General features: G+C 40.7%; 1 protein-coding gene across 3 annotated transcripts in view; it reads left to right on the top strand.

The window, feature by feature from the left end:
* Positions 1 to 6021: 6021 nt before the first annotated feature.
* FAM3B (FAM3 metabolism regulating signaling molecule B) overlaps positions 6022 to 12651 on the top strand; it is a 146443-nt gene continuing 139813 nt past the window's right edge. Inside the window, exons 1-2 of one of the 3 annotated variants that reach the window (XM_053705912.1) lie at positions 6022 to 6251; positions 10077 to 10211. Coding sequence is in view for 2 of the 3 variants with exons in the window: in XM_053705910.1 (XP_053561885.1) it covers positions 10209 to 10236 (28 nt within the window). In the remaining variant the exon portion in view is untranslated. Of the gene's footprint in view, positions 6252 to 10076; positions 10237 to 12651 lie in introns of all 3 variants that reach the window. The other 2 variants (XM_053705910.1, XM_053705909.1) reach the window with 2 other exon arrangements.

Below are 12651 nucleotides of genomic sequence, written 5' to 3'. Positions count from 1 at the left end.
GTTAAATAAGTTTGTGCAATGTATATAACATACCCTTGTATAACTTGTCATGGTAACTTTAGGACTGTTTGCAATTACTGTAAGGTGATAAAATATTGGTGTACCCACTTCTGTTGCAAACTGTATATACAGTATAAATATATAGTACTGCTTCAGACTTGAGAAAGGAAAGCATTCTTCCGAAAGCTTGTCAACTTATAAATGTATAGTTAGTCCAATAAAAAAGTATCATTGCTCAATGCAATACTCTTGTTATTTTAATATCTATCTATATACAGTATATCATCTATCTATTTGTGTGTCTCTGTGAGTGTTTATTGTCTGGGCATATTTGACTTTCTTGTCCTCTCCTGGAAAAATGTCTTGCGCCCATGTGTGTCAGTTATAGTATGGGTGTGCTTATGAGTGCCAGTTACAGTCATAGTATGGGTGTGCTTATGGGTGCCAGTTATAGTATGGGTGTGCTTATGAGTGCCAGTTATAATCACAGTATGGGTGTGCTTATTGGTGCCAGTTACAGTCACAGTATGGGTGTGCTTATGTGTGTCAGTTGCAGTCACAGTATGGGTGCCAGTTACAGTATAGGTGTGCTTATGAGTGCCAGTTAGTTACAGTATGGGTGTGCATATGAGTGTCAGTTACAGTCACAGTGTGGGTGCCAGTTACAGTATGGGTGTGTTTATGAGTGCCAGTTAGTCACAGTATGGGTAAGGTTATTGGTGACAGTTACAGTATGGGTGTGCTTTGTTATGAGTGCCAGTTACAGTCACAGTATGGGTGTACTTATGAGTGCCAGTTACAGTCACAGTATGGGTGTGCTTATGAGTCTCAGTTACAGTCACAGTATGGGTTCCAGTTACAGTTAGTCACAGTATGGTGTGCTTATGGGTGCCAGTTACAGTATGGGTGTGCTTATGAGTGCCAGTTACAGTCACAGTATGGATGCCAGTCACAGTATGGGTGTGCTTATGGGTGCCAGTTAGTCACAGTATGGGTGTGCTTATGAGTGCCAGTTACAGTCACAGTATGGGTATGCTTATAAATGTGAGTTACAGTCACAGTATGGGTGTGTTTATGAGTGCCAGTTACAGTAACAGTATGGGTGTGCTTATGTGTGCCAGTTAAAGTATGGGTGTGCTAATGAGTGTCAGTTACAGTATGGGTGTGCATATCGCATACCCCCCAACTGTCCCGATTTTTGCAGGACAGTCACAATTTTAGGGGTCTGTCCCGCTGTCCCGGGTTGCTAGCCATCTGTCCTGCATTGCCCCATGCATTAAAAAAATTCACTTTTTTAAAAAATTCTATTGGACCCATACTCAGAAGCAGCTGGATTTTCTCTCCTAGGGTTAGATACCTGTTAGATTCCCTGTGGAAAAGGAATGGTGTGTGGGTTAAGCAGGAGTAAGAAGGCTGTATAACCTCTGACCTCAGGTAATGGTGACCTCTAACCTACCTCTGGTCGTGATGACGTCTAACCCCTGGTGATAATACTAGCATGCCTTCAGTTTTATACAATGAGCAGTGCTAACACCAGGGTAACAAACAGTGGCAGCCTCAGACTGCCAGCAAATGTGCTTGCCAACCCCAGGACCCATACAATGAATTACAGATACTCAACTCATATATGATGTAGTGTGTGTATCTATCTGTATCTATAAGTGTGTGTATCTACATGTATAAGTGTATGCTATGTAGTGTGTGTGTGTGTATCTGCATGTATAAGTGTAAGCTATGTAGTGTGTGTGTGTATCTGCATCTATAAGTGTATGCTATGTAGTGTGTGTGTGTGCGCGTGTGCATGTATAAATGTAAGCTATGTAGTGTGTGTGTATCTGTGTGTATAAGTGTGTATCTGCATGTATAAGGGTATGCTATGTAGTGTGTGTGTGTGTATATCTGCATGCATAAGTGTATGCTGTGTATTGTGTGTATCTGCCTGTATAAGTGTATGCTATGTAGTGTGTATCTGCATGTATAAGTGTATGCTATGTAGTGTGTGTGTATCTGCATGTGTAAGTGTATGCTATGTAGTGTGTGTGTGTGTGTATCTACATGTACAAGTGTATGCTACGTAGTGTGTGTGTATCTGCATGTAAAAGTGTATGCTATGTAGTGTGTGTGTATCTGCATGTAAAAGTGTATGCTATGTAGTGTGTGTATCTGCATGTATAAGTGTATGCTGTGTAGTGTGTGTGTGTCTGCCTGTATAAGTGTATGATATGAAGTGTGTGTGTATCTGCATGTGTTAGTATGCTTTGTAGTGTGTGTGTATCTGCATGTGTAAGTGAATGCTATGTAGTGTGTTACTGTGCATTTGTGCTGACTTTAAAGGCCAGAATCTAGAATATTAATGGGGAATGCAGAGAGCAGTTTTAAAGAATCTATTATTAAATGTCCAATTAAAGGGACACTGAACCCAATTTTTTTCTTTCGTGATTCAGATAGAGCATGCAATTTTAAGCAACTTTCTAATTTACTCCTATTATCAATTTTTCTTCGTTCTCTTACTAACTTTATTTGAAAAAGAAAGTCCAGAACCTTGGACAGCACTTGTTTATTGGTGGATTAATGTATCCACCAATCAGCAAGAACAACCCAGGTTGTTCACCAAAATGGGCCGGCATCTAAACTTACATTCTTGCTTTTCAAATAAAGATACCAAGAGAATGAAGAATATTTACTAATAGGAGTAAATTAGAAAGTTGCTTAAAATTGCATACTCTATCTGAAGCACAAAAGAAAAAATTTGGGTTCAGTGTCCCTTTAAGATAAAAATATTTAGCACTGTCTCTGCAAAGGCTAATTAAATAAAGAGCTCACATAGCTATACCAGTGGTTTGAGCTTGTGTTTGATTTGCTGCCTAAGAGTATTAAAAGATATGACTTTATTTAGAATTTTATTTATATTATTTTGGTCTTTTGATTTATTTAAGCCCGTCCCTGCCCGCCACATTTCAATTTTTTGCCGCGGTGGGGCTGTCTTTCTTTTGAATTTTAGACTGGTAGTGAGAAAGATGAGGCGCTGGAGAATTGACCCTGCTAGACTAATGTATTCCCCTCTAAGAAAACAGTGGTTGATATGTAGTGAATGTAGTCCAGCGCTAGATTAGCACGGGTAGAGTATTTAGTTAAATTCTATAATTTGAATATATTGTATTTTGTGATTGGATAAATGTTTAATGTATGTACTGCAATGTTGTTATTATATATTTATTGTAGGTAATCCTAAGTATTTATCAACATTCAGTTAATAAAAAGATATAAACTGATATATATAAACTTGTTGTCTAATGTGAGCTTCTTATCTATATATAAAAACTAATAAAACATTTGTATAATTAGACAGAAATGTAATAACTTGTTAAAAGCATACATAAAATAAAAAGGGACGTCTCCCTTATAACATCGATTTCATCAGAGAAAACAATTGAATTACTGTAGTATATATTTCCGCTATTTGATAATCAGGTACCTGTTATATAGTATAACAAATGATAATGTCCAGAAATTGGATTAAAAAAACTCAAAGATCCAAACGAGATGACCTCCCCGCTATTGTGGCGGGTGTGTGTTACCGGTCCGTTAGTGAGAGACTGGCATTTAAAAATATGTCATGTGACTTTTCCTACGTCACACTTGTGATCGTAGCTGTTTCAATATAGTTGTAATGTAACCAGTGATCCTTGATATTCTGTCAAGCGCTTATTATGTTGCAATTTTTTTAACTTTAATCTGTATGTGTATCAGAAGTTGCAATCTCCCCCAAGACTCCCTAATTACACACGGAATAAGGGAATACACCTTCTGATACACATACAGATTAAAGTTAAAAAAATTGCAACATAATAAGCGCTTGACAGAATATCAAGGATCACTGGTTACATTACAACTATATTGAAACAGCTACGATCACAAGTGTGACGTAGGAAAAGTCACATAACATATTTTTAAATACCAGTCTCTCGCTAACGGACCGGTAACACACACCTGCCACAATAGCGGGGAGGTCATATCGTTTGGATCTTTGAGTTTTTTTAATCCAATTTCTGGACATTATCATTTGTTACACTATATAACAGGTACCTGATTATCAAATAGCGGAAATATATACTACAGTTATTCAATTGTTTTCTCTGATGAAATCGGTGTTATAAGGGAGACGTCCCTTTTTATTTTATGTATGCTTTTAAGAAGTTATTACATTTCTGTCTAATTATACAAATGTTTTATTAGTTTTTATATATAGATAAGAAGCTCACATTAGACAACAAGTTTATATATATCAGTTGTATATACCTGTTTATATCTTTTTATTAACTGAATGTTGATAAATACTTAGGATTACCTACAATAAATATATAACAACATTGCAGTACATACATTAAACATTTATCCAATCACAAAATACAATATATTCAAATTATAGAATTTAACTAAATACTCTACCCGTGCTAATCTAGCGCTGGACTACATTCACTACATTTCTTTTGAATTTTGAAATGTTGGGAGGTATGTATGGGTCCCAAAGTATGGATGCCAAGTAATGTTATGCTTATGGGTGCCATTTACATTCAAGATTTTGCATTATGATGCAAAATACTTTGGGCAGAGTCTAGGATGGAGGAGGAATGTAATTGCATGGGGCAGGACAAGGGTGGGGGAGGCAGGCGTGCGGAGTTCTGATGATTGCTAGGGGATATGCAGAGCAACAGGGAAACCAAATTTGATACAGTCAGGCACACCTTTGCCTAAATAGTTATGGAGCATAACTAAAAAACTAAAGTTGATTTTAAATGACTCAAATCATTTTTGTAGTTAAAGGGACACTGAACCCAATTTTTTTTCTTTTGTGATTCAGATAGAGAATGACATTTTAAGCAACTTTCTAATTTACAACTATTATCAAATTTTCTTTATTCTCTTGGTATCTTTATTTGAAATGCAAGAATCTAAGTTTAGATGCCGGCCCATTTTTGGTGAACAACCTGGGTTGTCCTTGCTGATTGGTGGAAAAAATTAATCCACCAATCAAAAAGTGCTGTCCAGAGTTCTTAACCCAAAAAAGCTTAGATGGCTTTTATTTCAAATAAAGATAGCAAGAGAATGAAGATAAATTGATAATAGGAGTAAATTAGAAAGTTGCTTAAAATTGCATGCTCTATCTGAATCACAAAAGAAAAAAATTGGGTTCAGTGTCCCTTTAAATTGAAAGGCTTTTCTAAAGGATTGTGATCAACTCAATATTAAATCTGCAGAACTGAGGAGGCTGAGTATTGTTGGGTTTATACTGCAGTGAGTGTGGGGGACGGGACTCGGGCATCACAAGCCTGGTAATCTGGAGAAGTGACCTAAAATACTATAGAGGGAAAAATGTATCAAGCCCCGAAAAATGCGCCTAAAAAGTCGCGATTATTTCCGCAATAGTTTGCAATGTGTGAAGTCAAAAATGTCGCCAGTATTTATCAAAATTCTAGAGACATTTTTGGGGCAACATTTTTTTGTGATGTCAAGCGAATGGCTAATCCTAGTTTTCTTCCGAAAATATCATTTTCACTTTATTTATCAATCTTAACTTTAGACTATATATATATATATATGCAAACAACAAATGTTGTGCAAAAGAGATTTTCAGGGACATTTCCAGGGACAAAAAAAATCCAGGGACATACAACAAACTCCAGGGACTGTCCCTGGAAATCAGGGACTGTTGGCAACTATGCATCGTGTGACAGCTCTGACAGACTTCATGTTTGTTGACTTGCAGATTAGTCTCTAAATTGCGGACAGGGGAGGGGCTATCCGGAGAGCTGACTACAGTGATTTTTTTTTTGTGACAACAGAGGTTGGGAGCTACATTAAAGTTGCAGGGCCGCCGTGTAGTAAAACACAAACATTTCTTAGAAGTAGGTGGCGAGATAAACGATCCCACACACGGGAAATAACAGACGTGACCCAGTGAGAAGTGGCACCGCCCTCAAACACACGGGAATGAGGAAATTGCTTGAGTCAGCCCAGCAAACAGCCACCTGTTGCCACTTCACCTCCTATTGTAATTATAATGAGTACCGGTCCCACAACCTGCTGAACCTGTCACTGCTGGGTGTGCTGAGGCAGAGCTGGCTAGGCAGTTGGACATGCGCACTTCGGTCACTGTTTCCTGACTGTGGCTACCGGAGACAGAGGTCACATTCTGCCTGCTGCTCTCCACTCGTGTCTGCCCACGCAGCGCGTACAGCTTTTCACTCAGGGTGAGTGCTGCTACTAACCGATTACGCTCCCACTGTCTCAGTGTCTGCTGTTCTAGAAGTGATTTGCTCTGATATCCATATCTGCTCTGTTCAGCTCAGGGTAACTCAACCAGCTGGTCACTAACTGCTCCTTCTCTTCTCCTGTGTCCCTCAGCTCTTTCATTTCTGCACTTGTTTCTCAGTCTCCTGCCTGTCCTTCTGTTGCCACCTAACCCCTGCCTGCTGCTCTTTCCTACTGTGTCTATTCTCTTATACTGCTCTTTCCCCTGTATTACATATTGGTGTCTCTTATTGCCACTACTCTGTAGTGGACCTACTCAACATATGGCCCTGGTGTAAACATTTTGTTGGGCCCCCAAAGGTAATTCAGTTGTAAGTAATAATAATATACATAATGCTTTGTATAATTATGTTGAGGATAAATAGATAGCTCTGCAAGTGCAGTAATAAAAGGCTCACTGTCACTACTTGCTACTTCCCCATTCACTGTCACTACTCCCTACTTGTTACTCTCCCATTCACTGTCATTACTACCTACTTGCTGCTTTTACATTCACTGTTACTACTCCCTACTTGCTACTCCTCCATTCACTGCCACTTCTCCCTACTTGCTACTCCTCCATTCACTGCCACTTCTTCCTACTTGCTACTTCCCCATTCACTGTCACTACTCCCTACTTGTTACTCTCCCATTCACTGTCATTACTACCTACTCGCTGCTTTTATATTCACTGTTACTACTCCCTACTTGCTACTCCTCCATTCACTGCCACTTCTCCCTATTGCTACTCCTCCATTCACTGTCACTACTCCCTACTTGTTACTCTCCCATTCACTGTCATTACTACCTACTTGCTGCTTTTACATTCACTGTTACTACTCACTACTTGCTACTCCTCCATTCACTGCCACTTCTCCCTACTTGCTACTCCTCCATTCACTGCCACTTCTCCCTACTTGCTACTCCTCAATTCACTGCCACTTCTCCCTACTTGCTACTCCCCCATTCACTGTTACTACTCCCTACTTGTTACTCTCCCATTCACTGTCACTACTCCCTACCTGTTACTCCCCCATTCACTGTCATTACTACCTACTTGCTGCTTTTACTTTCACTGTTATTATTCCCTACTTGTTACTCCCCCATTCACTGTCACTTCTCCCTACTTGCTACTCCTCCATTCACTGCCACTTCTCCCTACTTGCTACTCCTCCATTCACTGCCACTTCTCCCTACTTGCTACTCCTCATATCACTGCCACTTCTCCCTACTTGCTACTCCCCCATTCACTGTTACTACTCCCTACTTGTTACTCTCCCATTCACTGTTACTACTCCCTACTTGTTACTCTCCCATTCACTGTCACTACTCCCTACTTGCTACTCCCCCATTCACTGTCACTACTCCCTACTTGCTACTCCCCCATTAACTGTCCCTTCTCCCTACTTGCTACTCCCCCATTCACTATCACTACTCCCTACCTGTTACTCCCCCATTCACTGTCATTACTACCTACTTGCTGCTTTTACTTTCACTGTTATTATTCCCTACTTGTTACTCCCCCATTCATTGTCACTTCTCCCTACTTGCTACTCCCCCCATTCACTGTCATTACTACCTACTTGCTGCTTTTACTCCCTACTTGTTACTCTCAAATTCACTGTCACTACTCCCTACTTGCTACTCTCCCATTCACTGTCACTACTCCCTACTTGTTACTTTCATAGTCACTACTCCCTACTTGTTACTCTCCCATTCACTGCCACTGCTCCCTACTTGTTACTCTCCCATTCACTGTCACTACTCCCTACTTGCTACTGTCCAATTCACTGCTACTCCTCCATTCACTGTCACTTCTCCCTACTTGCTACTGTCCCATTCACTGCTACTCCTCCATTCACTGTCACTACTCCCTACTTGCTACTCCCCCATTGACTGTCACTTTTCCCTACTTGCTATGCCCCCATTCACTGTCACTTCTCCCTACTTGCTACTCCCCCCATTCACTGTCAATGACAACTCCACACCTGCTTGTGGTTCACTCACTGTCACTACTTCCCACTTTAGACAGACAGCACCCTGATTCCTCCATCTGGCTGTTCACATTTGCACTCCCTACTTGCTACTCCTCCATTCACTGTCACTACTCCCTACTTGTTACTCTCCCATTCACTGTCATTACTACCTACTTGCTGCTTTTACATTCACTGTTACTACTCCCTACTTGCTACTCCTCCATTCACTGCCACTTCTCCCTACTTGCTACTCCTCCATTCACTGCCACTTCTCCCTACTTGCTACTCCTCCATTCACTGCCACTTCTCCCTACTTGCTACTCCTCCATTCACTGCCACTTCTCCCTACTTGTTACTCTCCCATTCACTGTTACTACTCCCTACTTGTTACTCTCCCATTCACTGTCACTACTCCCTACTTGTTACTCTCCCATTCACTGTCACTACTCCCTACTTGTTACTCTCCCATTCACTGTCACTACTCCCTACTTGCTACTCCCCCATTCATTGTCACTTCTCCCTACTTGCTACTCCCCCATTCACTGTCACTTCTCCCTACTTGCTACTCCCCCATTCACTATCACTACTCCCTACCTGTTACTCCCCCATTCACTGTCATTACTACCTATTTGCTGCTTTTACTTTCACTGTTATTATTCCCTACTTGTTACTCCCCCATTCACTGTCACTTCTCCCTACTTGCTACTCCCCCATTCACTGTCATTACTACCTACTTGCTGCTTTTACTTTCACTGTTATTACTCCCTACTTGTTACTCCCCCATTCACTGTCACTACTCCCTACTTGTTACTCTCCCATTCACTGTCACTGCTCCCTACTTGTTACTCTCCCATTCACTGTCACTACTCCCTACTTGCTACTCCTCCATTCTCTGCCACTTCTCCCTACTTGCTACTCTCCCATTCATTCCTACTCACCCATTCACTGCCACTTCTCCCTACTTGTTACTCTCCCATTTACTGTCACTACTCCCTACTTGTTACTTTCATATTCACTGCCACTGCTCCCTACTTGTTACTCTCCCATTCACTGTCACTACTCCCTACTTGCTACTGTCCAATTCACTGCTACTCCTCCATTCACTGTCACTTCTCCCTACTTGCTACTGTCCCATTCACTGCTACTCCTCCATTCACTGTCACTACTCCCTACTTGCTGCTTTTATTTTCACTGTTATTACTCCCTACTTCTTACTCTCCCATTCACTGTCACTACTCCCTACTTGCTACTCCTCCATTCTCTGCCACTTCTCCCTACTTGCTGCTCTTCCATTCACCGTCACTACTCCCTACTTGCTACTCTCCCATTCATTCCTACTCACCCATTCACTGCCACTTCTCCCTACTTGTTACTCTCCCATTTACTGTCACTACTCCCTACTTGTTACTTTCATAGTCACTACTCCCTACTTGTTACTCTTCCATTCACTGCCACTGCTCCCTACTTGTTACTCTCCCATTCACTGTCACTACTCCCTACTTGCTACTGTCCAATTCACTGCTACTCCTCCATTCACTGTCACTTCTCCCTACTTGCTACTGTCCCATTCACTGCTACTCCTCCATTCACTGTCACTACTCCCTACTTGCTACTGTCCCATTCACTGCTACTCCTCCATTCACTGTCACTACTCCCTACTTGCTACTCCCCCATTGACTGTCACTTTTCCCTACTTGCTATGCCCCCATTCACTGTCACTTCTCCCTACTTGCTACTCCCCCCATTCACTGTCAATGACAACTCCACACCTGCTTGTGGTTCACTCACTGTCACTACTTCCCACTTTAGACAGACAGCACCCTGATTCCTCCATCTGGCTTTTCACATTTGCACAAAACCTTAGAAAGGGAAGGTGGCAGTGATCGGAGGCAAGGAACAGCAATATTCTGGACTATCAGTAACTGAATTTAATCTGAAATCATGGTGAGCTTCAGGTTTCTTTCCAGCAGTAAGTACTCAGATCTTTTTTTTTTTTTTTAAATGTATATCTTGTTTTACCCCTGAACATGACCAATTTGTCTTCATGTTAACCCCTTAGTGATCACAGAATTTTTCCATTTTCTGACTGTTTGGGACCAAGGCTATTTTTATATTTCTGCGGTGTTTGTGTTTAGCTGTAATTTTCCTCTTCTTCATTTACTGTACCAACACATATTATATACCATTTTTTTTGCGGCATTAAATGGACCTTCTAACAATACCAGTATTTTCATCATATCTAATAATTTACTATACATTGTTTATAAAATATGATGAAAAAATTGAAAAATACACAATTTTTCTAATTATGACCCCCAAAATCTGTTACACATCTGCAACCACCAAAAAATATCCATGCTGAATAGTTTCTAAATTTTGTCCTGAGTTTAGAAATACCCAATGTTTACATGTTCTTTGCTTTTTTTGCAAGTTATAGGGCCATAAATACAAGTAGCACTTTGCTATTTCCAAACCATTTTTTCCCCTAAAATTAGCGATAGTTACATTGTAACACTGATATCTGTCAGGAATCCCTGAATATCCCTTGACATGAATATATATATATATATATATATATATATATATATTTTTTTTTTTTTTTTTAGTAGACAACACAAAGTATTGATCTAGGCCCATTTTGGTATATTTCATGCCACCATTGCACCGCCAAATGCGATCAAATAATAAAATCGGTCACTTTTTCACAAATTTTAGGTTTCTCACTGAAATTATTTACAAACAGCTTGTGCAATTATGGCACAAATGGTTGTAAATGCTTCTCTGGGATCCCCTTTTTTCAGAAATAGTAGACATATATGGCTTTGGCATTTGTTTTTTGGTAATTAGAAGGCCGCTAAATGCCGTTGCGCACCACACTTGTATTATGCCCAGCAGTGAAGGGGTTAATTAGGGAGCTTGTAGGGTTCATTTTAGCTTTAGTGTAGAGATCAACCTGCCACCCCCTGATCCCTCCCAAACAGCTCTCTTCCCTCCCCCTACCCCACAATTGTCCCCGCCGCCTTAAAGGGCCATTATACACTAATTTTTTCTTTGCATAAATGTTTTGTAGATGATCTATTTAAAAAGCCCATAAAGTTTGTTTTTTTAAAAAACGTATAGTTTTGCTTATTTTTAAATAACATTGCTCTGATTTTCAGACTCCTAACCAAGCCCCAAAGTTTTATTTGAATACCGTCAGCTACCTTCTCCAGCTTGCTCCTGTTTGTGTAAAGGGTCTTTTCATATGCAAAAGAAGGGGTAGGGGGGTGGAGTGTGTTATTTCCCACTTGCAGTGGGCTTTCCAACTACCTTTTCAACAGAGTTAAACTGAAAGCTTCTAAGTTCGTTTTTAAACCATTTTATACTGGATTTTTATATCCGTATCTGTGCATCTTATTATTTATAGTAGTGTCTATTACATGCGATGGGCTGCCCACCCGCCTCCCTGCTAAGGCTCCCAACCACCAACGATCGGCACCATCGCTACCGGTGCAGAGAGGGCCACAGAGTGGCTCTCTGCATCGGTGTGTAAAAAAAAATGGTATTGCAGGATGCCTCAATATCGAGGCATCACTGCAATACCATGATAGCAGCTGGAAGCGATCAGGATTGCTTCCAGCCGCTTTAAACCCCTAACGACGTACAGGCTACGTTGTTGGTCTTTAACGACCAGTTTGTGTATGACGTACCCTGTACGACGTGTGTTGTTAAGGGGTTAAAAGTATATATTTTAAAGGGACATTAAACTGCTGGCACAGCTTCAGCAACAGGGTTAATTCTCACCATGATAGTGTTTTTGCTTCTGTGGCTGCAGATCTCTAAAAATCTGCTCTGTTAGTTTAACCCCTTAGTAGTGCTGGTTAGTGAATCTCTGCATCTTCACACTGGGCGCTGCCATCTTGGCACCATGTGACAGAAGCGGCGCACATTCACAGATGAGTGACACTGTCTTTTTGTAAAACTGTATTGTGCACTTAAGTTTAGCAAACACAGTATAAAACTGCACATTTTAGCATTTGCTGCATTACATTACATTTGTTATGTAACTCTTAATCTAGTTTAATGCAGGGCCGTCTTTAACACAGGGCAAAAGGGGCAGCTGCCCAGAGCCCAGTCTTTGTTGTGGGGCCCAAGAGTCCTAAAAAAAAATTGGTTCATGCCAGTCTGCTAATGTCAGTCCTAATACTGTCACAGTCAAAAGTTCTCTGCTTATATTTATTTGTGAGAAACGGTGCTGGATCATGGGACATGCCAAGCTATTGCCATGTGCTATTTTAGGTGTGCCCTGAATGCTAAGCCATAACTTGGCATCCAACCAATCATACTGTATAAGTAGGCTTACCAGAAGTCCCACTTTTACTGGGATTGTCCCGGTTTGGAGGCG

The sequence above is a fragment of the Bombina bombina genome, chromosome 3 (assembly GCF_027579735.1).
Source record: "Bombina bombina isolate aBomBom1 chromosome 3, aBomBom1.pri, whole genome shotgun sequence".
In the NCBI taxonomy this organism is placed as follows: domain Eukaryota; kingdom Metazoa; phylum Chordata; class Amphibia; order Anura; family Bombinatoridae; genus Bombina; species Bombina bombina.
This window is presented reverse-complemented; position numbering and strand designations above follow the sequence as displayed.